This window comes from Drosophila teissieri, chromosome 3R (assembly GCF_016746235.2).
Source record: "Drosophila teissieri strain GT53w chromosome 3R, Prin_Dtei_1.1, whole genome shotgun sequence".
NCBI classification, from domain to species: Eukaryota; Metazoa; Arthropoda; class Insecta; order Diptera; family Drosophilidae; genus Drosophila; species Drosophila teissieri.
The window spans coordinates 31,227,754-31,252,889 of record NC_053032.1 but is presented as its reverse complement, the minus strand read 5'-3'; the positions used below and the strand labels follow the sequence as shown (position 1 = coordinate 31,252,889).

At 45.1% G+C, this 25,136-nt stretch overlaps 7 protein-coding genes across 9 annotated transcripts; 5 read left to right on the top strand and 2 right to left on the bottom strand.

Moving 5' to 3' along the window:
* The first annotated feature begins 225 nt into the window (after positions 1-225).
* On the top strand, positions 226-4,120 carry LOC122621496. Its single transcript, XM_043799362.1, has 6 exons — positions 226-408; positions 2,365-2,481; positions 2,545-2,821; positions 2,879-3,036; positions 3,106-3,195; positions 3,266-4,120. Exons 1-6 carry the CDS (start codon positions 226-228, stop codon positions 3,983-3,985), a joined length of 1,545 nt encoding a protein of 514 aa, XP_043655297.1. The 3' UTR covers positions 3,986-4,120.
* On the top strand, positions 1,493-2,191 carry LOC122621925 (E3 SUMO-protein ligase MMS21-like). Its single transcript, XM_043799943.1, has one exon. The coding sequence runs from the start codon at positions 1,493-1,495 to the stop codon at positions 2,189-2,191; it is 699 nt and encodes a 232-aa protein (XP_043655878.1).
* Positions 4,121-4,326: 206 nt separating the features above from the next.
* On the top strand, positions 4,327-5,063 carry LOC122621606. The gene is given in 2 exon segments (XM_043799523.1): positions 4,327-4,371; positions 4,374-5,063. Coding segments are annotated over 2 exon segments (354 nt in total). The 3' UTR covers positions 4,683-5,063.
* A 1,206-nt stretch (positions 5,064-6,269) lies between these two features.
* On the bottom strand, positions 6,270-17,847 carry LOC122619190 (homeobox protein 5). Of its 2 annotated transcripts, XM_043795949.1 has the most exons (7): positions 17,598-17,844; positions 16,971-17,528; positions 10,588-10,851; positions 10,414-10,522; positions 10,147-10,284; positions 9,578-10,083; positions 6,270-7,975 (listed from the first exon to the last, which is right to left on the bottom strand). In XM_043795949.1, exons 2-7 carry the CDS (start codon positions 17,068-17,070, stop codon positions 7,548-7,550), a joined length of 1,545 nt encoding a protein of 514 aa, XP_043651884.1. In that variant the 5' UTR covers positions 17,071-17,528; positions 17,598-17,844; the 3' UTR covers positions 6,270-7,547. The 2 variants fall into 2 exon arrangements, with proteins under 2 accessions (XP_043651884.1, XP_043651883.1); XM_043795948.1 differs by lacking the exon at positions 6,270-7,975 and having other exon boundaries at positions 8,467-10,083; positions 17,598-17,847.
* Positions 17,848-18,949: 1,102 nt separating this feature from the next.
* Positions 18,950-22,364, top strand: LOC122619298 (ATP synthase lipid-binding protein, mitochondrial). The gene is made up of 4 exons (XM_043796137.1): positions 18,950-19,001; positions 19,499-19,604; positions 20,543-20,747; positions 21,344-22,364. Exons 2-4 carry the CDS (start codon positions 19,557-19,559, stop codon positions 21,505-21,507), a joined length of 417 nt encoding a protein of 138 aa, XP_043652072.1. The 5' UTR covers positions 18,950-19,001; positions 19,499-19,556; the 3' UTR covers positions 21,508-22,364.
* Positions 22,365-22,564: 200 nt separating this feature from the next.
* LOC122619118 (G patch domain-containing protein 4) lies at positions 22,565-23,835 on the top strand. The gene has a single exon (XM_043795850.1). It carries the CDS (start codon positions 22,638-22,640, stop codon positions 23,742-23,744), a length of 1,107 nt encoding a protein of 368 aa, XP_043651785.1. The 5' UTR covers positions 22,565-22,637; the 3' UTR covers positions 23,745-23,835.
* A 7-nt stretch (positions 23,836-23,842) lies between these two features.
* Positions 23,843-25,131, bottom strand: LOC122619119 (probable rRNA-processing protein EBP2 homolog). 2 transcript variants are annotated; one of them, XM_043795851.1, is made up of 4 exons: positions 24,973-25,131; positions 24,828-24,911; positions 24,164-24,769; positions 23,843-24,116 (listed from the first exon to the last, which is right to left on the bottom strand). In XM_043795851.1, the coding sequence occupies exons 1-4, from the start codon at positions 25,036-25,038 to the stop codon at positions 23,949-23,951; spliced, it is 924 nt and encodes a 307-aa protein (XP_043651786.1). In that variant the 5' UTR covers positions 25,039-25,131; the 3' UTR covers positions 23,843-23,948. The 2 variants fall into 2 exon arrangements, with proteins under 2 accessions (XP_043651786.1, XP_043651787.1); XM_043795852.1 differs by having other exon boundaries at positions 23,843-24,149; positions 24,194-24,769.
* Between the last annotated feature and the right edge of the window lie 5 nt (positions 25,132-25,136).

Sequence of the window (25,136 nt, the reverse complement as noted above, 5' to 3'; positions counted from 1 at the left end):
CCCATCATCCATGGCCCCTTAGTGCCTGGCACGGATCCTGGCAGCCAATTCGGCGGTTAAACGGCTTGGACGGCGCACGAGACCGATTCAGTAACGCCGCGTTTGCTGAACGCAGCGCTACTTCCGTTCTCGTTCTACTCCCAGTTTCCCGATATCCCAGATATACAGATATCCTGTTATCCTCCAGATAGTCGAGGCTCTTCAGATATAGCCAGACAGGGAGCCATGACGACTAGCGATGAAATGGGCATGGGCGGCAACTTCTGCCACGACCACATCCAGCATCCGCTGATGTGGTGCGACGAGAAGAAGCGTCTGGTGGAGCGCAAGAATGCGGAGGAGAGTCTTCGCATGTGGCGGCGCAGGAAGGCGGAGGAGTGTGCTCGCAAGGAGAAGGACAAGCAGGAGGTGGGTAACAGTGCGTATGTGTGATATTTCAAGAGGTAAAGCAAACCGTGCGTATACGTAATATTTTGAAGGTAACTGAACTAAGTAAATTAATTAGTTGACAATTTTGTGAGACAAATATCATTAAATCGAAACTTCAGAACCCTGAACCTTAAATAATTAATAATCAATTCACCGAGTTGCAAGTTCTTTTGAAAGTCTAAGGTAAAAGCCCGAAAAGAACCTATGACAATCAAAAAACATCTCGAACCTTTCCCCACGCGATGGTTGCAACTTTCGGTAGGTTCAAAGACCTGCCCCAAGCAACATGTAAGGCATCCGCCCGCGCGGATCTGGTTCAACAAACCCTTTGACAATTCCGACTTCGGCAATCAAATCCCCTCTCCTCTCCCCTCACCACTCCACGGCTAAATGCCCAACTAAGAGCCAGTTGCTCCGGCGAGTCCTTGCGTGACTGGAGTGCTGGCTGCTCCTTCGGCTACGTACCTATCACAACCTGCAGCTGTGTGAAGCGCCAGCCGAATTGGAAATGTGGGTGAAAAAAATCAGTGAAATGCAAATCGCCGTGCGCTGCAACTATAACAACAACCTACTAACAAAGTTCGTGGGCCAGCGCGGGGGCAGCTCCACGGGGGAGGGCGGCTTGCCAATTTCCGTAAACAAACATCGCCACACTTCGCGGAGTGACACGACCAGGTGGGTTGAGGCAGTCTGGAGCCATGAATAGGCTGCCACCCAATCGATAAGGCATAACTCGGTGTTGTAATCGTCCTGCGGAGGGATTTCAATGTAGTTATATTTATTGTGGGTAATGCGATAAAGTCTGTTTTTCAACATCGTAAACTTTAATAAAACTACTTGGCTTTTAAGTCACTGCAGCAGTGATCTTATTTTACGTCAATTTCAAAGTTGAAATTCAATTTAAAACGCCAAGTATTAACAATTCGCCAATTAGCGATTTCACCTTCGATACCCCTGCCTATCGAGCTATCGATCTTAGCCGAATCATCGATCTCGAACCTCTGGCTCCAAATATTTGAAATACTGCAATTCCAAAACAGCCACATAGAATTTAAGCTTTGAAATGGAGTTCAATCAGCATGTGGACTCCGCACTGACCACTTTTGTGGACAACACCAAGTTCTTCAGGGAAATGGCAGAGGTCGTGTCCGATTTCAGCGATGACGGGCAGATCCAGAAGCTGCTGGAGGAAAGCGCCCGGCTGCGCGTGGAGCACGCTGAGAATCTCATCCGTCTCAAGAGCAAGCACCAGTCACTCAGCCAGGCTGTGCAGCAGATCCAGAACTTGAGCTCCACCATCGAAGAGTTCGAGGAAGAGTGGAAGGAGCGCTCCGAAGCGGTGGAGCAGAAGCGCATCAATGTCAAGAACATAGCCGAGTTTAAGAACTTCAAGAAAACTGTGGAGGTCAATGGTCAAGCGAATGGCGCCAGCCAGGATAAGGACCTTATCATGGAAGGAATCGAAGAGACCGGCGGCGAGATCTTCTCGCTCTACGATCCCTGGTCTAAGGCCCTGATGAAGAACCCCGTGCGCAACGAGAAGTGCGGTCACATCTACGACCGCGATTCGGTGATGCTGATTATCAAGGACAACATTGGCATCCGATGTCCGGTGCTCGGCTGTGCCAACAGGACCTACATCCAGCCAGCGCACCTGGTTGAAGATGCCAACGTCCAGCAGAAGATACAACAGCGAATGGCCGAAGAGATTGAGGATGGCACTGCCTCGGAGGAGGACGAGGAACAGGCAGATGAGGATTGAGCCGAATAACGTTGTTGTAGATCCATGTCAATTAGGATTGTTTGTTTCTTTCCATGGAATGAAAGATCTCATCATGATTAAGCTAGGCTCTTACATTTTGATCTGTAATAATTAAACTATATAATATTGTCCAAAAGCGTGCTCTTTAATACCAACAATATTTTATTATGCAGTACTACGACCTGTTTCACCAACATTGTCCTTGGGGTCGACCTGGTGGTGGTGCACCCAACGTAGAAGTGCGCCGCAAGGACATCACAGCCGTAGGCCTTCACTCCACGCCCACAGTGGTAAGGACCCTTGAATCCTTCTCGAATGATATATTTCAATATGCTAACTTTAACGTCCTGCAGACCAATGCCCACCGAATGAATCTGCTGCAGCCGTGCCGCTACAACGACTTCTTCTCCATGCAGAAAAAGTGCCACAACAACCCGCTGGCCGCCTACCATCACCACCACCATCACGCACCGCCCGCCCCACCGCCGGGTGGTCGACTGGGCCACGCCCACTCGGTTCATCACCTGCAGGAGAGTGGTCCCAGGAGCAGCACCGTAACCATTTGCGAGCGGGAGATTCCCCACAAGCCCGGAGCGGGAGTTGGCGTCAATGTGGCCAAAAACGCCAACGGTGAGAGCCTTCACATCGAGCTGAAAGAGCACCCTTCAATGTCGTTTCGCAATAAAGGCCATGTGGACATAGAATTGCGATACAAGCCCTCTCCACCGTGCAAGGGCAAGCCGCTCCTGGAGAAGATCGTGGTTAGCGAGAGTGAACAGCGGTGTCCTTTGCAGGAAAAGCTGGCCACTCAGAAGAAGCGCCTGCAGGCCAAACTAGAAAAGCCGGTGAGCGGCACTTATTACGCCCCCTGAAACAAATTCTAACTGATCCTTCTTTATCTGTCCTCTTTCCAGCCCTGCAAGGAGCCCTGGGGCAAGGCGGGTCCGGGCGGCAAGCCCTGGCGGAGTCCCAAGGAAGTGGGCCACACATTCATGAAGTCTCTGGTGGGTTATCATATACTATAAAAAAATCATTTCACGTCCTAGTGTTTTAATCCTTATAAATAAATTTCAGGGTTGGACGAACAAGGAGATGCTGAAGGAGTTGGACCAGGATAACCCGGTGACTCCGGCGGAGAAGAACACCTTTCGCAAGTCTCGACCGGGCAAGCCACCGAAACCACAGCGCTGCTGTGAGATGTGCACTTGCAACTGTCCCGCCATGCAAAACAGTCCGCCCAAGCCGTCGCCACTTGCACTGCCCATTCCGCCGGGAAAGAAGTGTCCGGGTCCGCCAGTTCCGCCAGGTCCGCCGCCCGGAAAGATGCTGCACCACTTGAAGCCGCAAGACTGCGGCGGCAAGCCCGTCAGGCTGTGCCCCCGCATGGCCTCCAGAGCTCCCTGCCCCGGGAGCACCAGTACCGCCACACCGGATGCCAGTACGGCGGGAGGAAACGGAGGACCCTATGCCGAGGGTGGCGGGGTGGAGCTGGTTCCCCTGCTGGCCAGAAGGCGTGGCATGCACCGTCCCATCAGTCTCTCCAGCACGGACGTGACCAAGAGGACGCCGTCGCACGATAGGTACGCATCCAAGCACAAGCATCCACCAAAGAACTGTCAGCTGACCACCACCAAGATCAAGTGCATCAACAGCATCATCAAGAACATCAGCCACATGAAGCGGCTGCCCAAGAATCTGAACTGCAAGCTGCAGTGTTGCAGTTGCGATTGCCCCACGGCCTTGGCCACGGGCTGCTGCCTCAAGCGGCTGACCCTGCACATTCGCCAGGCTTGAAAACGTTCCACGTTCCTTCAGAACTGATCCCCTCCTGCTTTCATAGTACCATTCCATCTCCCTCCTCCCTCCGTTTCCGTTACCGTTTCTCATTTGCTTGCTCTGCGCGCGCTAGACATTGAAACGAAAGTCCGCTTGCCCCTTTGTTCTTATGCCTTGTGATGTTCTGTCCTGTTAATGGTTTCTCTAATCCCCCACTTCTCCTCGGCTCATCCAGCAAGAAAATATCTATTGTAATACAAGTGAAAGTATAGCAACCAAACGAGCAAACCAAATACCAATCTCACCAAAATCAAACAAACTGCAACAGCAAAAATCAAAAATCATAATACCAATCTTCTATGTATGTATCCCCGTGCAAAACAAATCGAACTGAAAATCGCTCTGAAATTCGAATATTCGTAATGTGAAAAATCGAACTGATATAAATGAAACTATAATATTGCTGCCCACCAATCGACCGACAACCAGGATTCAAACGGCCGCCGACATGCGCTATCTGCACGACCTGAATGTCCAGATATCCCAGAACCGTCGATCCGTCTCCGTTTCCAAGCAACTGGACAGGGATCTGTGCAACCAGCACTTCGACACCTTCGAAACGTTCTGGGGAAGACCAGGACATGGAGCCCGTGGCGACAAGATCAACAAACTGAAACTGGACAATCTGCTCTACGGCGCCAGCGAATCGGCGTAAGGTCACGGATACCTGATACCTGGATCACCTGTTGACTGGCTCGTAGTTTGTGTGCTTAAGTCATCTGCTCAGAAATCGATCGATGCCAAGCCCCAAAAGATCCCAATTATATTATATTACTGGAGAGGAACTTCTTTAGTACTCATAAAACTATTTTTCGTTCTTCCTTAAGCTACTTAAAGTTCGCTATTCCAGTAATATTAACACCAGCCTAGAAACCATTTGTACTGTCTCTGTGAAAACTTTGCCAACTTGCTTCTAGTAAGTTGACCAAAGTTTTGAAAAGGTCGTGGTTTTCAAAATTAAGGGAAAATTAGGAAATAAAGTCAGGGCGGTGCATTAAAAAATGTCTTTGGTAGGAAAATGTAGTTAGTTTAATAAATAGGCAATAAAGAGAAAGATAGTAGATCCACGAACTCTTTCGAAGTTTTAATATAAAAATTAAATAATTTATTATAGCTTATATCTAGCTAATTAACATCTTGTAAATACAAAACAATCAATTATGCAGTAAATAAAGAAATATATTAATAAATATTTAAAACCGCTTTTACTGGCGCACAGTCGCCCTCAAACTGTTTAAGCAATGGACAGTTGCCCCTAAACTGTACCGTTCAAAATCCCAGCCAAAATAAATTCAATATTTTCTCTTGAGTTTGTTTTTGAAGGACATTTTTATTATACATATGTTTATGTAGTATGTAATAGATCACATAAAGCAAAAAGAGAATATTTTACTACTTTTTTTGTTTTTGTGGATGATCATGATTTTTCCTGGCTTCTTTATGTGCCATTACTAATCCCTTTTGAGCTCTCAGCTTCAGCTCTTACAAGGATTTTGTATGTGTTTATGTGGATGTCGATGATGATTTATGTTTAAACGTCAGTTAATTCTCTACGTATTATTACGATTTTAGTAAATTACAATTACAATACATTATATAGTACATAGTATGTAGGTAGAGTACGAATACGTTAACTATTCATATAGATTTTTATTCATTTTCTGTATTTTGTGATTTTTTTATTTCAAAGTTATTTCGGTTTTATTACTTTTTTTGTGTGTGGTTTTGTTTTTCGTTAATTTTACATACATATATTAAATATATTTACGAACATAACAGCAGTCTTATATAAGATGACATACTCATTTTATTGTTTTCATTAGAGGGTTTTGAGTTCATTATCCATTCTGAAAGTTTGAATGCGAGTTATCTTGTAGGGATACTAGGGATACTTGCATCTCCTGGCTGAAAACTCGATGGGGCTTCGGGGGTCCGAAGGCGTTTATAGATCGGTTTATATAAAAGTTGTTTGGCTAAACTAGGGCGATCCGTTTGGCATCGCTTAAGCGTGAGGTCTTAAAGATATTGTATTTAGATGTAAGTATTCATCGATAGCTAGGTGTTATATCTATAGGGACGCTGAACTATTTAGTTTAGTTGTGGTTAATTTTTAAGACGCTGCGCGTCTGCGAAATGCGCTCTGAAAAGTTTCCTTTATTTTGTTTTGGCGGCTGACTAAATTGATGTATGTATGTATATGTATACTTGATGTAAATATCGTATTTTAAAAATTTCATTTTGTTTTTGTTCTGTTTGAATGCTTAAGGAACCCGATTCTGCTTGGTTAGGAAGTTCGGTTGAATTGGGGGCGTACAATGATATACAATCGCCGAGAGAATGCACAAATATATGTATTTTGTATTCATATCGTATATTTTGTATTTGTTTGGGGACTTTACACTTAGGGACGTTCGAACACTATAAATAAACAATTACAATACATGCACGGACACACACTCACACAGCTACAGATGTATGCTCTGTTCTATAAATAATAGCGTAATCTATAATTATAATACTATAACTACTGTAGAGTTATTGTGGCTCCTAAGTGGAAACGCCTCCCGGCTTCCCCTAAATTTGTAGCTAACTATTTATGTTTGAAATATTCGACATTCAATTTTGCATCTCCGCCTTTCATTTCACTCGCTCAAAGTTGCCTTGGCAAGCTAGCGACCTATAATTTTCCTAATTCAGATGGTCTCACGAAAACGATTTCCGCGCACCAATTTGCTGCTGTGGATCTCTTTCAGACAATTTATGGTTTTCAATTAAAATGACGCAAACAACTGATTGGGGAAAGACCCTTTACTAAGATTTCATTGAAATTGTACAAGGGAAGTTGCTTAAGTTATAAGTATAGGGTTCGGGAATTCCGCCAACCAGTAGGTTAGAAAGTTACGTGTTTATGCGTATAAAAATCAAAAATTTAATTTAACTACAATAATGACTAGTTGAAGAAAACTCTCCAAATGTATTTACTAAAATGTTGTCGTGTGTATAATTAATTTTTTTTCAAATTTTTGTTTTTGTTTTGCTTCGTTTTTTTTTTTTCCTTTAATTTTAAAATTATCTAAAGCTGTTTTAGAGAAGCTTTTCTAAGCAGGCCTGCTTAACATGGTTGAGATTAGTTTTAATGAATTTTTTGTGTGTGCTAGTGGGTGATTTTTTCATAGTTGCGAAATGCTTGGAATTTGTTTCTGTTTCTGTTTGGTTTTTTTTTTTTGCATTATGTATTTTGGAAGCCAATGGAAATTCTTGCTTCTTGTTGCCTTGTCTTGGAAAACTTCTCTAAGGACCTCAGGGCAGCGCCCGACTCTCTCACTTATCCCTCCTTGATTAATTGCTGCAGCTTCTGCATCCTTTTCCCATCTCTGCCTTATTGACGAATCCTCTTTCTCCGCCTCTTGTCAGGTTTGTTAGTCAGTTAGTTACTACTTCATCACAGCCAACTCTCTTGCCTTTCAGCGGCGCCCAGCGGTTCCGCCTCTCGATCCGCACACTTCATCCGATCTGCTGATCAGTTGATCGTTTTCTTGAAGAGATTTTGGTGAATGTGCTCGTTTTGCAACGCGCACATTTGGCCCACAGCAACCGCCCGCAAGCCACCGCCTGCTCCTGATCCGCCGGAAATGCCAACATCCGATTGGTGTCCCATGGCTGAGCTCACTCCATCGCCTCCCGGTGAAGGGGACACCGTTTTGCCGGCCCTCAGATTCAGGAAGAACTTCTCCTTCATGGCCAGCGCGGAATACTTGTGCTCAATGAAGTTGGGCGAGATCTGCATGGGCAGGGAGTTGCCGGTGGTGGGCAGTTTCGCTGGAGCGATTGCTGTGGACCTCTTGTTAACGGACAGGACAGTTGTCGGCGGCTTGCTGGAATCGCTGCTGCCGTGGTTGCTGTTGGGATTGCTGAGGTTGCTGTTGTTTGAGCAGGAGTAAGAGGTTTCTGCAATAGGTAGAGAGAAAAGGAAAAGAAGTAACGAAAAACATAAAATAAAAACAAAACAAACAAAACGAAAATCAAGAATACCCAAAATTCGACAGAGATGGAATTGCTAAGAACTAGGGAATCAATTAAAAATATTGCACGAAGTCGAACGTCGTCTTAAACTAATGAGCAGACTTTAGATATCCGAGTAGATGTGTGTGTGTTTTTTATATGTATATATATATATATATATATATATCGTATAATTAAATTCATTTTGCTAGTGCTTAGAACATAAATAATACTTGGATTTAGTCGAATACGAATAGTCACTAAAGCTAAAGCCGAGATTTAAAAAGTTGTAAGTGGTAATGCTAACAATATTTAAAGTGTGCAGTTGGAAATGAATTTGAATTTAGCATTTTCTTGCGTATTTTTACAATTGTTGCTCGTGCATCGTCTGTGTTGGTTTTTGTTTTTTTATATAGCCTAATTAAATTAAGAGGAGATCAGCAGTTGTAAATAGTTTAATACAAGCATGAAAGTCATACATACAATCGAAAATGATTAAAAGTTCTCTTTAAAATATACAGAATTAAATATTGCACAATCAATGCGATTTGTGGGATTGTTTCCATTAGTTGTATGATACAATTGATTTAAATTGATTGGACTCAGGGTCTAAACTAAAACAAGTAAGCAGTCTACGAAATGTTTCCAAATGGGTGTTTTGGTGAGTGAGTGGGTTTGTCTGCGCCTAAGTTCGGCATTCTGTCGAGTCTAGAATGTCTTTCGTATACGGACAAGCTGGTCAATTTAGTGGCTTGGGTGGTTCCAGCGTCAGTTTTCGGTGCATCAGTAGCTGCTTGAGTATAGGCTACGTCTCTTCGTTGACGGCGCCAGCGCCTACAACTTCAATGCCCGCCACTGTTGCTCCTCCAATGTCCTCCTTGCAATCTGTGATGCTGGCAATCGCTGCAGCCACGCTCTCCGAAATGCCGTCGCTCTGACCCTCATCCGTCTCCATGGGTTCTATCAGTTCCATTTTGCCTTTCTTCATCAGCTGTTGCTGTTGCTGCTGCGGCGTGGGCGAGCTGCTCTTACTGCTGTTCCCGCTGATGCTGCTCGTGGGACTGATGGGCAGAACGTGGTGTTGCTGCTGCACCTGCTGCTGGTGTTGCTGTTGCTGCTGCTGCTGCACCTGTTGCACCAACTGGCTTGGCTCCTGTAGTAGCAATATGTTGGTCTTCTTGGCCAACGAGGCCACTAGAGCCTGCTGCTGCTGGGTACTGCCATTCGTGGTGGTGAAGGTCAGCGTTTGGGTGTTTTTGGTGGGTGAGGTGGCCGGCGTGAGAATGCCCAGGTTGACCAAATTGGGCAGCGGTTTGCTGCCATTGAGCACGGTTTGGCCACTAGTTGTGGTCTTGTTGTGTTGCTGTTGCTGCTGCACAATGTCCATAGAGGAGCCACCGTTGGCCACATTGGTGGCCAGCTTGAGTATCTTGCTGGCTGTGGCATTGGCAGCCATCAGATTGCTAACCGACTTGGCTGTCGGCGTGTTGTTGGTTTTAATGGATACTAAACCGAGTGTGCTGCGCATTAAATTGTTGTTGCTGTTACCTGTTGCAGTGTTTTGATGGAGTTGCTGCTGCTGCTGCTGTTGCGGCTGTTGCTGCTGATGCTGTTGCGTGGGAAGGTTGGTCAGGGTGACCACATTCCCGGCACTGAGCTGCTGCAGGACATTCCCGTTGCTAGTGAGAATGGCAGTGTTGCTAGTAGTGCTCCCATTGTTGCCATTATTCCCGTTGGACAGACTGCCGCTGCCTCCATGACAACTGCTGGCGCTGCTCGACATGTTGCTGATGCTCGACGGACTCAACGAGCCCAGCGACTGAGACGGCGAGTTGCTGCGCTGAATGATGGGCGGCGGGATGGGATTGGAGGAGGTGTTGCTGCTGCCCACTGGCGTGGCCGAACTGGCCCCATCGCCAATGGCCAACGCATTGGCCAGCTGGGCATTCAGCACACTATCCGGCTGCGAGTTGTGGGTGTGCAGAGCGTGGTTCTTCAGGCCCTGGGCCGTTTTGTAACTCTTGCCGCAGTGACACTTGTAGCCCTTGCGAACTCTGTGGAACATAGAACAATGAGCTTCTGGTTTACCAATCGGTAATTTTGTGGCCAGTCGTTACCTTCCATCCTTTTTGTGACCGTTCTTTGAATGGTACTTGATGCCGTTGACGTTCTTGTAACGCTTTTTGCATCCCGGAACAGGGCAGGCGAAGGGTTTCTCATTGCCGGGCGTGCCATTGCTTCCACCACCGGAATGCCTGTTTAAGATAACCAAAGTTGGTACATAAATGAATTAAGCACATTGTGACAAACAACATATGTCATTCAAGTCATAAGAACTGTGAATTAGCTAAAGCTTTATTAAAAAGTAGACAAAACCAACGAACCTGCTGCCGTAGCGCATGATAAACTCGGAGCTAAACTCCTCGGTGGTCCAGGAGTCGTTGCTATCCTCCGACTCCGTGACCACCATTTCGTCCTCGTCCATTTCACTGCCTAAATGGGTGAAGAATCAAGAGTTTTAAATCATCCTTATGCATATCATTTTCAATATCACTCACCTGTGGGCGTGGTGCTGCGGTTGGACGAGGACATACTGTAGCTGTGGTGCTTGATGGCCAGCTTTCGCTTGAGCTCCACATTGCCATTCCCATGGCCAGCGGCATTGGATCCGCTGCTGGTGGTCGGTGGGGCTGTTGTGTTGCTGGCCAGGAACGAGCCCGCCTCCTTGCGGTTCTCCTCGGTGATGAAGCGCAGGACGTAACTTAAGGGCAGGCAGGCAGGCTGGGCCTGCTCCTTCTGTTCGACCACCTTTGGGTCATAGTCTGCAAGAAAATGGGGTCTGTCAATATACATTCGTTGCAAAACAAATCAATTTAGAATCACAGCATACATACAGTGGCGTGCAAGTATGAGTACATGTTTGCAACTTTTGACTGTTGGCCTAAATAAAAAAGGTATTAGTTAAGCAAATGAACCCAAATTTTTACTGTTGATTCTTTGATTCTTTATTTACAAATTCGTAAAAAAAAAATAACAATAATGTAATTCTTTTCGTTAGGAAAAAAATAAAATTTAAATTAACTCGCATGTACTCAATTATGCTCAATTTGAATTTTTCAACAAAAGCTTATCTTTTAGTACTTAGTCCAAAGACCCTTAATTCTGATGACGCTTTTTATACGCTTTGGCATACTTTACACCAGATTTTGAATAATTTCCTTCGGAACAGCTTTCCATTCTTGCTGGATTCGTTGCTACATCTCGTGTTGGTTTGCTGCAACCGATTCGTAGTGTCCCAATCGTCTTTTCACAATCGACCACAAATTTTCGATTGGATTGAGATCAGGACTCTGAGCTGGCCACTCCATTAACTTAAAATCTTGATTTTCGATCCATTCCTTCACGATTTTGGACGTGTGTTCGGATCTCCATCTTGCTGGAATGTGATATCACTCTCATTATAAACGCATTTGTCAACAAAATCGCAAAGATGGGTTTGCAGAATATCTAAATAGTCCTCTTCTTTCATAGTTCCTTCTATTTTCTTTATTGGTCCAAGGCTCCACCAGGTAAAACAGATCCAGACCATGACATTTCCTCCTCCGTGTTTTACTGTTTCCTGTACGTGCCGTCTTTGCAGCGACTCTCCAGGCTTTTTCCAGCAATATTGTTTTCCGTCCGACTGGTATCGATTGAATTTTGATTCATCAGACCACATAACTTTTTTCCAGTCGTCCACTTCCCAATTTTTATGTGCCTTCGCAAATTTTAGCCGTGCTTTTATATTTTTATCGGACAAGGCCGGTTTCTTTTTTTTTAATTCGGAAACGTATCCAATACGCTTAAGTGCTCGACACGCTGTCCACTGGCTGACAGGTTTGCCTATAGCTGCAGAAGCATCCTTGGGTCTACAATTCTTATCCTTTTTAATATTTTGCATCATAAGCCGCGCATCTGCATCGGTCAACAATCGACGTGGACCTCTTCTTTGAATTTTGGGTACCGCGTTTCGCCTTTTTTGAACACGAATGTCTGCTGATTGGCTTATATTTAACTTCCCAGCTATTATACGCGTCGAAAATCCATTTTCAGTAAGGTTTATCACTGAATCTTCAACATTTATTGGCAATTTCTTCATATTATTTGTTTTAATAGTTAAGAGCCAAAAACACGTGGAGATTCGTACCTTTTTGGTTGAAAACTTTTATATTTATACTTTTATATTAAACTTTCTTAAAAACAAACGGTAAATTCTAAAATTAAAATTTCAGTTGAATGAGCTGTCCACCTTTTGTTGAAAAATTCAAATTGAGCATAATTGAGTACATGCGAGTTAATTTAAATTTTATTTTTTTCCTAACGAAAAGAATTACATTATTGTTATTTTTTTTTTACGAATTTGTAAATAAATAAACAAAGAATCAACAGTAAAAATTTGGGTTCATTTGCTTAACTAATACCTTTTTTATTTAGGCCAACAGTCAAAAGCTGCAAACATGTACTCATACTTGCACGCCACTGTATATGGATTGTAATGTTCTGAATAGAACTGGTAGTAATTTGGAACCCTGCTCGAAAATCACCGAGACGGGATTACCTAATTAAGTATTCCCTTTCGAGACGGGATCGGAAGCCGAACCGGAATGCGGGCAGCCAAACGCGAAACCTGCATCCGAAATTCGTCGCCAACCTCTGTGTTTACTCTGGAACAAGTTCACAGACATTCAAGGGGCCCACAGCCCGGGCAATTTATTATTAAAATGCCGAAATAAGTAAATAGCGAGAGTGCACGTACGGGGTACGGTATGGCGACGCATTTAGTGCGCCTGCTGACGCATTTTCCGAGGGGTTTATGGGGGGGGGAAGACGGCATGGGGTTTCGATCTGCGACTACGACGGAGTGCTCCGACCAGGAGGAGCACATGGTCTGTGGCGTGGGTACGCTATCTTATCGCCAGAACAAGCATAAGCCCAAAGCTTGCTTAATCAGCGAGTGCATAATAACAGGTGCCCCTCCTCAGTTGGTCCCCTTCGCCGTCTGTATTTACTTTCCGATCCATGTGTGTGCGCACAACCTAACCTCCATATGAGCACGCTTTATTTCCCAATTAAATCGGCTTGGTGCGTAACTGTGTCAGCCACTGGCCATTCATCATATTCGCCACCACGCACCCTGTACATTTGTCATACGATTGCAGTGCCAGTTAACGAGGGGCTGCTAAACGATAAAACAACATGCATCGATCAGCTGCGGATCTCACACAGTTTATATAAAACCAGCTGCCTAATCGAATAAAAGATGGCGCAACTTTGATCGCCAGATGTCTAACTTTGTAGGTGTAGCTCGGGCTTGACAAGGTGACAAAATCAGTTCTTTTCTCCAATTCTGCATTCTGAACCCCATCTGTTTTCATTTCATGGACTAGAACTCGTAGAACATTAGTGACTGGAACTCACAAACAAACTGCATATCCGCCCAACAGCGCCCACGTGACAAAAGTTAGATAACGCTGCAGTTTAAGTACTTCGATTCGAGTAGCAGTGGGCAAACGAATGGCATATGCCACAAAGTAGCTATTATGCGAAACATATGCTTTCATCTGGCGACTCCCGCGCCTCGTAATTCTGGTCGCTTATCAGGCCGAAAGGCGATTAAAAACATTTGCGGGAGTGATTGCGGTGATGTCTACGTGCCGGCAATCGATGGATGACACATACGGACATGCAAACTTACGGACATACGGACACACCATATGTGCGTAATAGTTTCACGTACTTTGGGCAGCAATTCAGCAAGTATCAATTGCCTTGGACATGTTCGCCACTCGAAACTGCAATTATTATACATGTATTTTAGCTGACGAAATCGAAGTGCCACGCCCCTCATCCTCTCGAGAACACGGCGTCATTTGTCAACGGTCAAATCAGTTCACCCGGTTCGGGTTTTTTTTATTTCTGCTCCGCCTTCGTTATTGTTATTATTATTTTGCCGTTGATAACCCCAGACATTCACGACTTCTCCCCTGTAGGTGACTTTTTGCTCTTGCCTCTGTGTTTGTGGGTTTGTGCTGTTCCATAATTCAAAGCTACTCAAAAACAGTGATTATGTGCTCGAGATGATTCACTGCTGAAAACGAAGCGAATGGAACTGCAGGGTATCAAATCGAGTATTTTACAAACAGCTTTTAAGCAAATAGCCTACATACACATCGAATAGCCACATACAAGCCCACATCTGTATATGCGTCGTATATCATACGTTTTTCGTATTTCAGATACGAAATAAACGCGGATTCCTCTCTCTTTTGCACTCGTGTGACTCATGCACTTGTTGCAGAATTTAAAAACGATAACAAATGTTTTTTTCTTGCTTGAACATGCTGTTTTGGTTTGTTTTCATTTCGGCAGCTATCTCGAAAACTTTCCAATAGCTGTGAAGAGCGATTCGTTCGCAATTTGAGGAACACAAGTCGTTGACTGCAGTCAAATTATGTTGACATGGCAAGTGCAGGGACACCTTTTAAACACCATTAACACCATTAAATGAACGTCGAAGTACATAGAATCAGAATTGTTTAAAGGGTAGCAATACTCCATCAGTTCGTGAACAGAAGTCACAGTAGTAACCTTGTAAGCCAAAAGTATTTCAAGGTCAAAAGGGTTTGCACCCAAAAGGTCGTATATGAAATGTTAAGGCACATTGGCCTTTTAGAAGAAATTCCCAGATTCTTTAAATGCCCCGATTCATACAATCCTCGTTTTGTTTGGAAAAACCCAATACAACTTTGTATCTGTACTCATAATGAGATTAGTATTCTTAAAAATGAATTTTAGATGGAACCAAATGCGTTTTGGTGACTCAGATGCGGAGTAACATAGCTAACTAGCCCCTTATCTTTCATATGAAATTCCCCATCAAACCTGCAAAATGGTTTTAAAAGGAAAAGTGAACAAATTGACAGGTGCACAGATACTTCTGGGCCGCCTTTCGCAGCTGGTTATCTAAATGCGAGTGCAGAACCACGTTCATAAATAAATTATCCCGGGCATTTTCGGGACCGCACAACAGGTGCCTGGCAACTGTGAAAAGGACAAACCTGAAGGTCTCGCCCGCCTTTTGCCTTTTGTGTTGCCATGACAACCGAACACCGAGCCGAAACGACAACGCCCAGCGAGTCCTGATAACAGGCACACATCCAACCAACCAACCATCCATCCATCCAACCTTCCATCCATCCATCCATCCATCCAACAATACAGCCACTCGGAGGACCCACGCATCGAATGTCCTTCGAGATAATGAAATGATGGGCATTTATAAGCCCTGAACAGCTCGCTCACGTAATGGATACGCAATGTGGAAATGTGGAAATGGGAAATGGGGGATGCGGGTTTTCTGGTTTTCGGGGCCTCGGGCGTATTTGGTATCTGGGCCTGGGCCTGGGCGTTTTTGGGGGTGGCAGTTGCCAAGTGGGCGTATGCTCGTGCCTGGGCTTTATGTAATGCCCCGGGACGCAAAAGGGGGTGGTGGCTAGGTGGAAAAGCCTGCCCGGGCAGCCATTTTATATGTGCAAGTGTGCGTGTGTTTGTGTGTGTGTGTTGACCGTTATCACGCAGCAGTGGCAACAACAAAACAGCTGCCAACGTAATCGTCAGCTGAGCAACCCCTCTGCTTTCTCTTTCCAACCCCTCTCTCTTTGCGTGTGTGAGAGAGCCTGTTTGTACACGGAAAGAAATTGCAGTGCACTGGGTCATTAAATAATGTGTGTGCAGCTTACAAAGTAGGCAAGCTCAGCAATTAGCATTTAACTTCGCTCCTAAACTATTTAAAGATATTGACATAAATAAGTGATGATTTCACTCAGTACTTATTTGAGTGTGTAATACATGCTTGCGAAACGAGTCAAGGGAGTAAACGTACTTTCAACTATTCGCAGTGTAAGACGCACGGCATGTTGGGAATAAATAAAGCCCGTTAACGGCTAAACCACCCCCAAACCCCTGTTTTCGTAATACGGCAACACTACTGAGCTTAACTCTATTGATTTTTCGCCCTCGAAAACCCCGCCCCTCGCCCCGCGGCGCACAATCACTAAAATTAGAATTTGTTTATTTCAGCCGGTAAAAGTCCACAAACACACACACCCTGGAAATGATTAATTGGAAGCCCACTGGAGTCACGTGGACGGGAAAGTTCAAGTATCGATTGTGATTGCGTTTGTGCGTGTGAGAGGAGAGAGGGGAGTGGAAAGCGAAGGGGGTGGCCGAGAAGAGCATCTTCAACTTCCAACTCCGGTTACCGGATGCGGATACACCTGCCATGGAAACGAACGCCAGAAGCAGAAAAACCCAAGCCAAGCCATGCGGACAGGTCAAAAAAAGGGCGCTCAACTCGCCGGTTTCCACTACACCACAAACAACGCAACTAGATGCTGTGCTGGCCTTCCAAACACACACGCACACGCACACACAACACACACACACTAACGCACACAGACAGGCGGGGGTATTGAATGGATCACCGGCTTTTTTGCTTTTGTTTTGCTTGTGCTGCCCTCTCGCTCGCACCCGCACTTTCCAGCCAGCGCACCGATCAACGAATGCTGTACGCGCCTGGAAAACAGGGCGTGTGTGTGCGGCGTACATCGGTGTGCGTGGGCACAGGTAGCCATTTCCAGGCTTCCAGCATCGATTTTGCCTTTAAAGTGCAGTAAACGCCGAATGCAAAACTGCAATTCATATGATGTTGTAAAAACAACATCCAATTCACCACGAAGCCGTTCACGCACTCACACACTGACGCACTCGCACACCTTTGCCCCGTTCCGTTTTGTTTTTTTATTTATGCCGCGGCGAGTAAATAAAATAAACAAAACACACCGAGAACATCACGCGACGGTCAAATGATAGCGATATTTACGGTGTTTACGACCCGTCTCACCTATGTGGGTGTCCTCGATGTGGGAAATCAGATCGCTCAAGCTCGGAAACGTGATGCCGCAGCCATTGTACTTGCAGACGTTGATCAGGAAAACGGCCATAATATATATCGTATTATCATATATATATATATCACGGATTCCGAGGCGAACGAATGTGGCGAGTTATGTAAAAAAACAGCAACTAAATCGGGGGCTGGTCAGTGTGGCCAGGTCAACACTGCACCAAAACGTCCATCTTTCAGGGCTGCAGTTTCTGCTTAGCGGCGACTCCCACCCACTTCCAATGTGCCGTGGTAACTTTAGGGGTTATGTGGCGTTTGATCGGGCGAATACTGTTTGTCGGTAATGAAGCGATAGTAAGTCGCTTTCCAAAGTCAGCAGCTGGACATGGCGATAATTTGTTTTAGCGATAAACCCTGTTTGTACTGCAATTCAGCTGCTTCTGGCTTCTGCCGTCTCTTTCTCTACGCCGCTGTTCGGTGTGGTGTGTTTCGGTCCTCTGGCGTTTCCTCACACACACACACACTCATGCGCAAGTGCTGTTATGCAATTGAGGGCTGCAACATTTTGGGGGCGTAACTGGGTTTAACTGATTTCGAATTAGAATCAGTATTCAATCTACTTACAGCATTCTGTGCTTCGATTGAGTTGCCTTCGCAGTTGCCGCTGGGTAATTAGAACATAATTTAAGCCGACGTGACGTAGACACAAACACCGACGTCGAACGACGCGTTATGCTGCGTTTGTGGTGGTGTGCGTGACTGTGGGGAGTTGCCCCATAACCAGGGCTGCTCCGCATTGTCGGGCTCTAAGCAAATGCCCCCACCTAACCAAACAATTACCCAATCAAATTCTAGCAAATACACCTTCCAAAACAACATTTAATATTTCCAAAATACAAACTTAGTTTTCGATGAAAAAATGCCGGCCGGCTCTTGTTATTTACTTATGTCTTGTTCCAGAAAAAAAAAATTTTAAAATAAAAAATCATAAATAATTATAAAGACGATGCTTACTACTTACAAAATGAAATTTGTTTCTATTTCGGTTTGGGCTTAGTTATGTTTTTCTAATATTTACTTAGAAATTTGTTTTATATATTAGGTGGGCATATGGTCGTTTACTGACATTTTGAGATGTAATTTGACATTTTTAATTTATAAATATTGAATTTAATATTTTCTTCCCTTTAAAATATATTTTTAAACGACAGGGAGTGTTATGCATAAAAAAAATTGAATTTTTTCGTCTTGAGTCGGTTAAGTTTTTTAAACTATATAAAGTTATCATTGTTTAAACTCTGAAGATATTTACGTTACGAAATGTATGAGATCACATAAAAAAAAAACAATTTTATGTCGAAAAAAGAAAAACAACGCTCCAAGTCCCTTTCGGCCATATTACAATTTAATTATCGTTAGCTTATCTAATAATTAATCAACGACATGTATATGTTCAAATACAAAAACATATTATGTGTTGAAAATAGAAGAACAAAGCTCATTGCGAAAATAACATTTTGGCTGGATGTGAAACTCTGATTTCGATGCACCTTCTCGAGATAAATTCTACTCTATCATTTCAAATATGTATTGCATTTAATGGTTAAAACATCTTGAGAACGATCCTTTCTAATGGTCCGTTCCCCAGTAGAGTGTATTTTCTCTAAGAGTTAAATATTTATTTATTACTTTTAATAAGAAACATAAAGATGCAGGTTAGTGGGAAATCGCTATCAGAGTGATTGGTTCGTTCACTTTGTTGATATGGTCACACTGCACCTTACTTGCCAGTCCAACCTTCCAATCTAGCAAGTACTCCCTCCCGGGCTGCGTCTCTACTGAAAATGTTTATTAAGGCATTGCACCTTGGATTGGATCCTGAATTAAAATGGTATTTTTTGTACTTTCCAGTATTAAAATCGATCGAACTGTATTATTTTCACCACCCGCTGGCGGCCACACTGAGCACCCCCCAAAAGTCAGCGAAATTGTCAAATTCGTTTTACTGTTGTGAAGGGTTTGTTCGAAGTGAGTTGCTTTCTCCGGGGATTTTCCGCCCGCCGGCGGAGCACCCCCTTATCAGCACCCCTCTGTTGGGTAACAGCCGTGAAAACGCCTCAGATAGCCAAAAATCGCGAAACAGCCGACTGTCAGTGAAGAATCGAGTGAAATTTCGCCAAATAAAATGCGAAACGTGTTTGAAAATCCGTCGCCATCTTGCGGCACACTCACACACACACACGTGTGCCAATCTGGTTTGCCGTGGTGTGCGTGTGTGCCTCGAGTCGTTGCGTCACTGGAAAAGTCGAAAAAACGGCTAATTCCCAAAGGAAAAGACAGCAGATCGTTTTCAATTGATAACTGAGCAGAGATCGAGCTGAGAGTCGTGTGAAAATCCGGTGCGAGGGCAGATTTTTCGCTTGTTACGTAACTTTTCTTAGGCGGCGTGGAACTAGATATGATGTACTCTTGCCACCGAAACTCAGCCCAGAACTAACCGATATCTTCGTCTATATCTTTTGCAGAGCCGTGCGCTAGCTTCAATTTTGTCGTAAGCAAAACAAAAAAAAAAATCAACCGAAAATGTTCGTGTCGACAGTCTCTCGCATTGCCCCCGTTGCCAGGATCGCCGTAAGTATACCCCCCTTCTTAGGCCTTAATTGTGCGAGATAAAGTAAAATGTGCGAGGAATTACATAATTATCGGAAAAGTGCATTGATTTTCCCGATTTAACCATTTTAATGTCGCCCTAGCGTGGTGAACTTCCAATGGCCGCGGTGAAAAAACACGGACGGCACACAGTTGCATAACTTTGAGGTTATGTGTGCGTCCAGTGGCAGCTACTAATTAAATGCGAGAAATTGTGAATTATCGCTCTATATCTGTGCGTAGAGTTTAAAGAGCTCTTTTATTTGCAGTTCCACAGGCTATCCCTGTATTGTATAACACCTGGTTTACGGTCTGTGGTGTGTTTCTTTGAGGTTAGAACCGGCGAAAGCTTTCCAGTGGAGAGATGAAAATTGTTGAGAGGAGTGCGGGGTAACACAAAATGGCAATAATTGACATTGTTTATAAAACTAAAGTTGTTAATATCGGGTCACCAACAACAATAGTGGAAGCCTCTGAAGAACAACTAACACAGCAGCCAAAGTGCCAATCGCAGAGAAATTACTTAACGATTGCATAACTTGGCATTACAGCAGAGCAATGAACTTGGTCGGCACTAGAGGGTTAAGGCATAGTGTATTTGGCAAGATCTGGCTATATGTGGTCTTAGATGCCCTAGCAACTAAATTAACATGATAGAGTCATCCATAAGTTTTTACTTGTACAATGTAGAGGAATTTCGTGTATTTATGGCACATTTTCCATATTCTTATTCTTGAATTCTTTACATACTAATGTAATAGGTAAACATATATAAATCAATGCCCTTTCAAATGTTGTTTTCTATTATAAGATGCACAGTATATCCCTTATCACGGCCAGAAACTTTATCTCAAGCAATGTACACAAGACAAGGTATTATGCGCCTTATATAATCGACTAACGCACATCCACCATTTCAGCTCCTCGCCAACTCCAAGCAGTACTTGCGACCATTGAGCAGCGCCATCATCAGCCAGAGCCAGACTTTGGCCGCTCAGAACACAACCCCCGTTGCATTGCTGCCACAGATCAGGTCATTCCAGACCTCGCCAGTCACGCGTGACATTGACTCGGCCGCCAAATTCATTGGCGCTGGTGCCGCAACAGTCGGTGTCGCTGGATCCGGTTCGTATTGGTTTCGTTGGGCACCTCATTCAGTCGCAGATCACCGGGATCAGAGGGGATCCTCCCACCAGCCGCCTTTTGCTCCTTCTCCTCCAGTCAGTTGCAAACTAGCATCTGGGGCTCACACAACGAGTATCTGATTACTCTACAAACCATTGCCCCGGGAAGGTCTGAGAATCGGCCGAGCCTGCTGTTTGTTGCGGCTCCATTTCCTAGCAGGAAACCTGTGTGATTGCAGGGCGAAAGTACCAGAAATCCTGCTGCCAGGCGTTGCCGTTGCCTCGGGAACCGCCGCCTGGCTGGCATTGAAACCTTTCGTGGCCAGCGTTTTTAGTGCGATGTGCTTGCTGCCTACCAGGCAGAACTCAATTCAGACTAATCTGTGACTGACTACCTGGAGAAAAGAGCCAAAGGGGCGTCCGGGTGACCCATCCCATCCCATCATTGTCCGAGTTCTCATTTGGGGAAGCAGATACTCTGCTCGAAGAGCTTCGGTGAAAGCCGGAGATGCCAACTGACTTGGACATTTTACTAATGCTTTGATCTTCTTTCTCTTCCCAATTTGCGGACCGAAACACAACGAACCAATACAACAGGTGCTGGTATCGGAACAGTATTCGGTTCCCTCATCATCGGCTACGCCAGGAACCCATCGCTGAAACAGCAGCTGTTCTCCTACGCCATTCTGGGCTTCGCCCTGTCCGAGGCCATGGGTCTGTTCTGTTTGATGATGGCCTTCCTGCTGCTGTTCGCCTTCTAAGCGCGCCTGCTGCACATCGATTGCTCGTCCTTGTTTCCTGCAATCGGGCGTGTGCGCGAGTCGCATGCGAACGAGAATAGCAACCAAACAACACTTCAAACAAACAACAACCAGAACAAGCAACACCAACGTTCGTTTTCGATTATTAATGATAAAATGATTGATTGATTGATTGATAGCAAACAAGAACATCCTGTACCACTATCTAATTATAAATACCAACAACCACATAATACAAGTAATTTTGTTTTTAAAAAACATGCGAGCGAGGAGAAGACCACACCTACTTTAAGTTGAACAACCGAAATATCAGGAGGAAGGATTGGATTCAATCGGATTGGATTAGCCCACGCCCAGACGACAAAAATTAAAATTAGATTTTAATTGAAGCAAGCTTCCGGCTCACCGAAAACCCACTCGATTCCTCGGACGAAGTCCAGCCATCCTCTTGCACTCTGCACATCCGGCGGAGGATCTTCATGCCCGCCAACCAAGGCTCTCTCTCTCCCCGAAGTTCTTGGACATCGAAACGGCAAACACCTCCAGTGGCAGGCAAGGCGTGGAGATCCCCTCTGCAAATAACATCTTGGATTGGCGAGTGTGTGGGCGTGGCTGGTCGGATTTCCGAGGGATCGTTGGGTTCAGCGACTTTTCGATTTTATTGTGGCGCGTACTGAAACCTACGTTTTTTATTCAAATATTTTGTATTCGAAAAAGTTAGTTTCTTTATGTAAACGCTGTTTTTGTTCATTGCCACTTAATATTTATGGAACTTGTACTAACAGTAGTTGCAAACGAAATGAGCCGAAGAGCGCAGCTGAAATCTGAAATAAAGGAGAAATGAATGTGTAACGGAAGGACCAAGTTTGTTTTTATTTAATGCATGATTAAATTGTTTGGTTGATAGTTTACACAGTTGCGTATAATTTTGGGTAATTCAAATTTCGGCGCCCAAATGCAGCTCTGTTAAGAGTAAACTGAAATCACCCTGTAGCTGGCAGAACTTATCGACATGAGTAGCCCTGTATTATTTATTAGTGATGGGAAATAATTCTGCGATATCGATAACAAATGCGCCGCACGTGCAAATTTGTTTATTTTGTTTTATTTCTTAGTTTGCGCCCATTGTGATGGATTTCGCCAAGAAAATATTGGGAAAATACGGCTGGAAAGAGGGCGATGGCTTGGGCAAGAACAACACGGGTATCGCAGCTCCCTTGAAGGCCAGTTTGAAGTTCGATAACGCGGGACTGGGAGTGGATCGCGCCCAGGAATTCAATGACCATTGGTGGGAGCGCTGCTTTAACGAGGCCGCCAGCAATGTGGACGTCCAGATTCAACAAGATGGACAGGTGTCCACCTCCCGCAGGAAGGGCGGGGAGGCGGTGGAGATCTCCACCAGCGGATTCTCCGCACGCAAGCTGAAGAAAGCCAAGGAGCAGCACGCCAGCGCTGGAAAGACCACCTACGACAACTTCCTGCAGACTTCGCTGCTCACCCAAAGCGGCGGCGAGGTCGAGACCTCCGAGCGCATCAAGGTGGAGGACATTGAGGTCACCAAGGTGACGGTGCTCACAGATGAGGAACTCTTCAAAGCCTGCGGAGGAAGGACGGCGCACAAAGGAGCACGGCATGGCCTTAAGTTAAGCGGAAAGATCGCCCGTTTGGAGCAGCAGGAGCGCGAGATGCTGGAGAAGCTTCAGGGCAAACTGAAAACTGTGCCTGAAACCAATCCGGTCCCGAAAAACGCGAAGCCAGCGAAAGAGGTGATTGTAGCAGATTCAGTGAATGACAGTGTGGAGCAGGCTACAAAACCCAAAAAGAAGAAAAAATCGAGGACAGAGGAGGTCCCCGAGGAAATTGCGCCTGACCAACTGGAAGGGCCCACAAAATCCAAGAAAAAAAAAAAAGACAAGGGTGAGAAGGCAGATGAGGCATCCCCAACACATGAAACTCTAGAAGAGCCTGTCAAGATCAAGAGGAAAAAACATAAGACAGCGGAGCCAGAAGAGGAAGTCCAAGATGTTACGGAGGTTAAAGAGCCAGTGAAGATAAAAAAGAAGAAGGATAAGAAAGCCGATAAGCAACCAGAGGCAACTGAAGACCAAACACAGGAAATTGAAACTAATGAACACGTAAAGTCAAAGAAGAAGCGGAAAACGGAAGGCTCTTCAGAGGAAACCGAAACTAACACAATACCCAAAAAGAAGAGAAAAAACAAGGAAATCGTGTCATAGTTATAGTCTACTTTAGAATAAACGATGTTAGAAAAATTTCATTTATGACGTCTGCTATTTCTATAAAGAGCATTCCACATTTCAAAAGTAAGGCTGTGTGCACACAAAATGTAATGTATTTATGGTTCTAAAAAATCTATACAGGATTGGGGCTTTATAAAACTAGAGTTTGGTCACCTAAAGATATTCGGCAGTCCCAAGGGATTACTTTTTGCCCTTGGCCTTGATGCGTCGCGATTTGCCGAGTCGTTTGTTGACCGAAGCACCTGCCTTCACGCCCCGCTGGCGCCTTGTGGACTTGTCGCCATCCAATCCCGCGGAGGAGGACTTTGTGTTCCTCTTGAGGCCCTTCTTCTTGCCGCCGAAGCCGAACTTCTTGTTGCGCTTCTTGCGATTCTCGGCTGACTGCCGAAGCCGAACTTCTTGTTGCGCTTCTTGCGATTCTCGGCTGACTGCTTCTGCTTGGACTCGAGTGCCTTGGCGTCTTCCAGGAAGTCCAGGTTCTTCAGCTTGCCCTTGCGGAACTTTTTCAGTTTGTCCAGCATGTCCTTCTTCTCGGCCTCGCGTTGGACCTTAGTCTGTTTGGCCAGCATCTTGCCCATCTTGCGCTGTTCGCGGATCTGCTTGATGCGCTCGGATTTCGCCTGTCCTTGCTGTTTGGCCATCAGGTTGGCGCGCACCTTCTGCATGTGCTCGTCGGACTTGGCCATTTCGGCGAAGTAGTCATCGGGCCGACGGGTCTTTATGCCCAGCTCGTGCAGGCGGGGAATGGCCTCTAGAACAGCACTTTGCGCCTGTCGGTGGAAGAGCATCTCCCTCTTGAAATCGTTCAGCACGGGATCCTCCTCGGGCCGAATGTAGGGCAGCTTGGCGTTGCCTTTGAAGAGATTGGCCCGCTTCTGCTCGTGCTTCTCCAGCTGTACAGCGAGTTCCGGGGCCAGGGGAGCCAGTATGTTGATCATGTCCAGGCGCTCCAGCCAAGGAAGTTGCATCTTGATAGCCTCTGTTTTGGCCAGCAGTTTGGTCTGGTTGGGCAGGACGGGATTAGTGGATTCGTAAACGGGCATTAAGCTGCCTACTTACCACATCATTCACTTTGTCTCTCTGGCCATTGAATTCCAAGTTTAGGCCTGGTTTTAGGTCGCCTCGCTCAAATGCCGCTTGCAGCTGCAGAAAAGAGTGAGGTTTTCGGTATACGGAAGCTTCCTTTTGAGGGTTCATCACTTACCTCGGCATCTGAGTTATCCCCTGAGTCGTAACCCGAGGCACTGTCCTCCATTTCAAAGTCCGACATGGCCAAATTAACTAAATTGTAGGCGAGCCAAATAAAAGAAAACAATTTCAACACGTGCGGGGATAAGACTAATCGATTGTTACTGACCTGAATCTATC

Bases quoted from the DNA above. Each gene is read 5' to 3' on its own strand.
- LOC122619298 (XM_043796137.1), top strand. From the start codon at position 19,557: ATGTTCGTGTCGACAGTCTCTCGCATTGCCCCCGTTGCCAGGATCGCC. The intron at 19,605-20,542 runs GTAAGTATACCC...CCACCATTTCAG, and splicing joins CCCCCGTTGCCAGGATCGCC to CTCCTCGCCAACTCCAAGCA. The intron at 20,748-21,343 runs GTTCGTATTGGT...CCAATACAACAG, and splicing joins AGTCGGTGTCGCTGGATCCG to GTGCTGGTATCGGAACAGTA.
- LOC122619190 (XM_043795948.1), bottom strand. From the start codon at position 17,070: ATGGCCGTTTTCCTGATCAACGTCTGCAAGTACAATGGCTGCGGCATC. The intron at 10,852-16,970 runs GTGAGACGGGTC...ATTTTCTTGCAG, and splicing joins CATCGAGGACACCCACATAG to ACTATGACCCAAAGGTGGTC. The intron at 10,523-10,587 runs GTGAGTGATATT...TCACCCATTTAG, and splicing joins CCGCAGCACCACGCCCACAG to GCAGTGAAATGGACGAGGAC.
- LOC122621925 (XM_043799943.1), top strand. From the start codon at position 1,493: ATGGAGTTCAATCAGCATGTGGACTCCGCACTGACCACTTTTGTGGAC.
- LOC122619119 (XM_043795852.1), bottom strand. From the start codon at position 25,038: ATGTCGGACTTTGAAATGGAGGACAGTGCCTCGGGTTACGACTCAGGG. The intron at 24,912-24,972 runs GTAAGTGATGAA...TCTTTTCTGCAG, and splicing joins GGGATAACTCAGATGCCGAG to CTGCAAGCGGCATTTGAGCG. The intron at 24,150-24,193 runs GCCGAGAATCGC...CGGCTTCGGCAG, and splicing joins AGTCCAAGCAGAAGCAGTCA to TCAGCCGAGAATCGCAAGAA.
- LOC122621496 (XM_043799362.1), top strand. From the start codon at position 226: ATGACGACTAGCGATGAAATGGGCATGGGCGGCAACTTCTGCCACGAC. The intron at 3,037-3,105 runs GTGAGCGGCACT...TCCTCTTTCCAG, and splicing joins AGGCCAAACTAGAAAAGCCG to CCCTGCAAGGAGCCCTGGGG. The intron at 3,196-3,265 runs GTGGGTTATCAT...AATAAATTTCAG, and splicing joins ACACATTCATGAAGTCTCTG to GGTTGGACGAACAAGGAGAT.
- LOC122619118 (XM_043795850.1), top strand. From the start codon at position 22,638: ATGGATTTCGCCAAGAAAATATTGGGAAAATACGGCTGGAAAGAGGGC.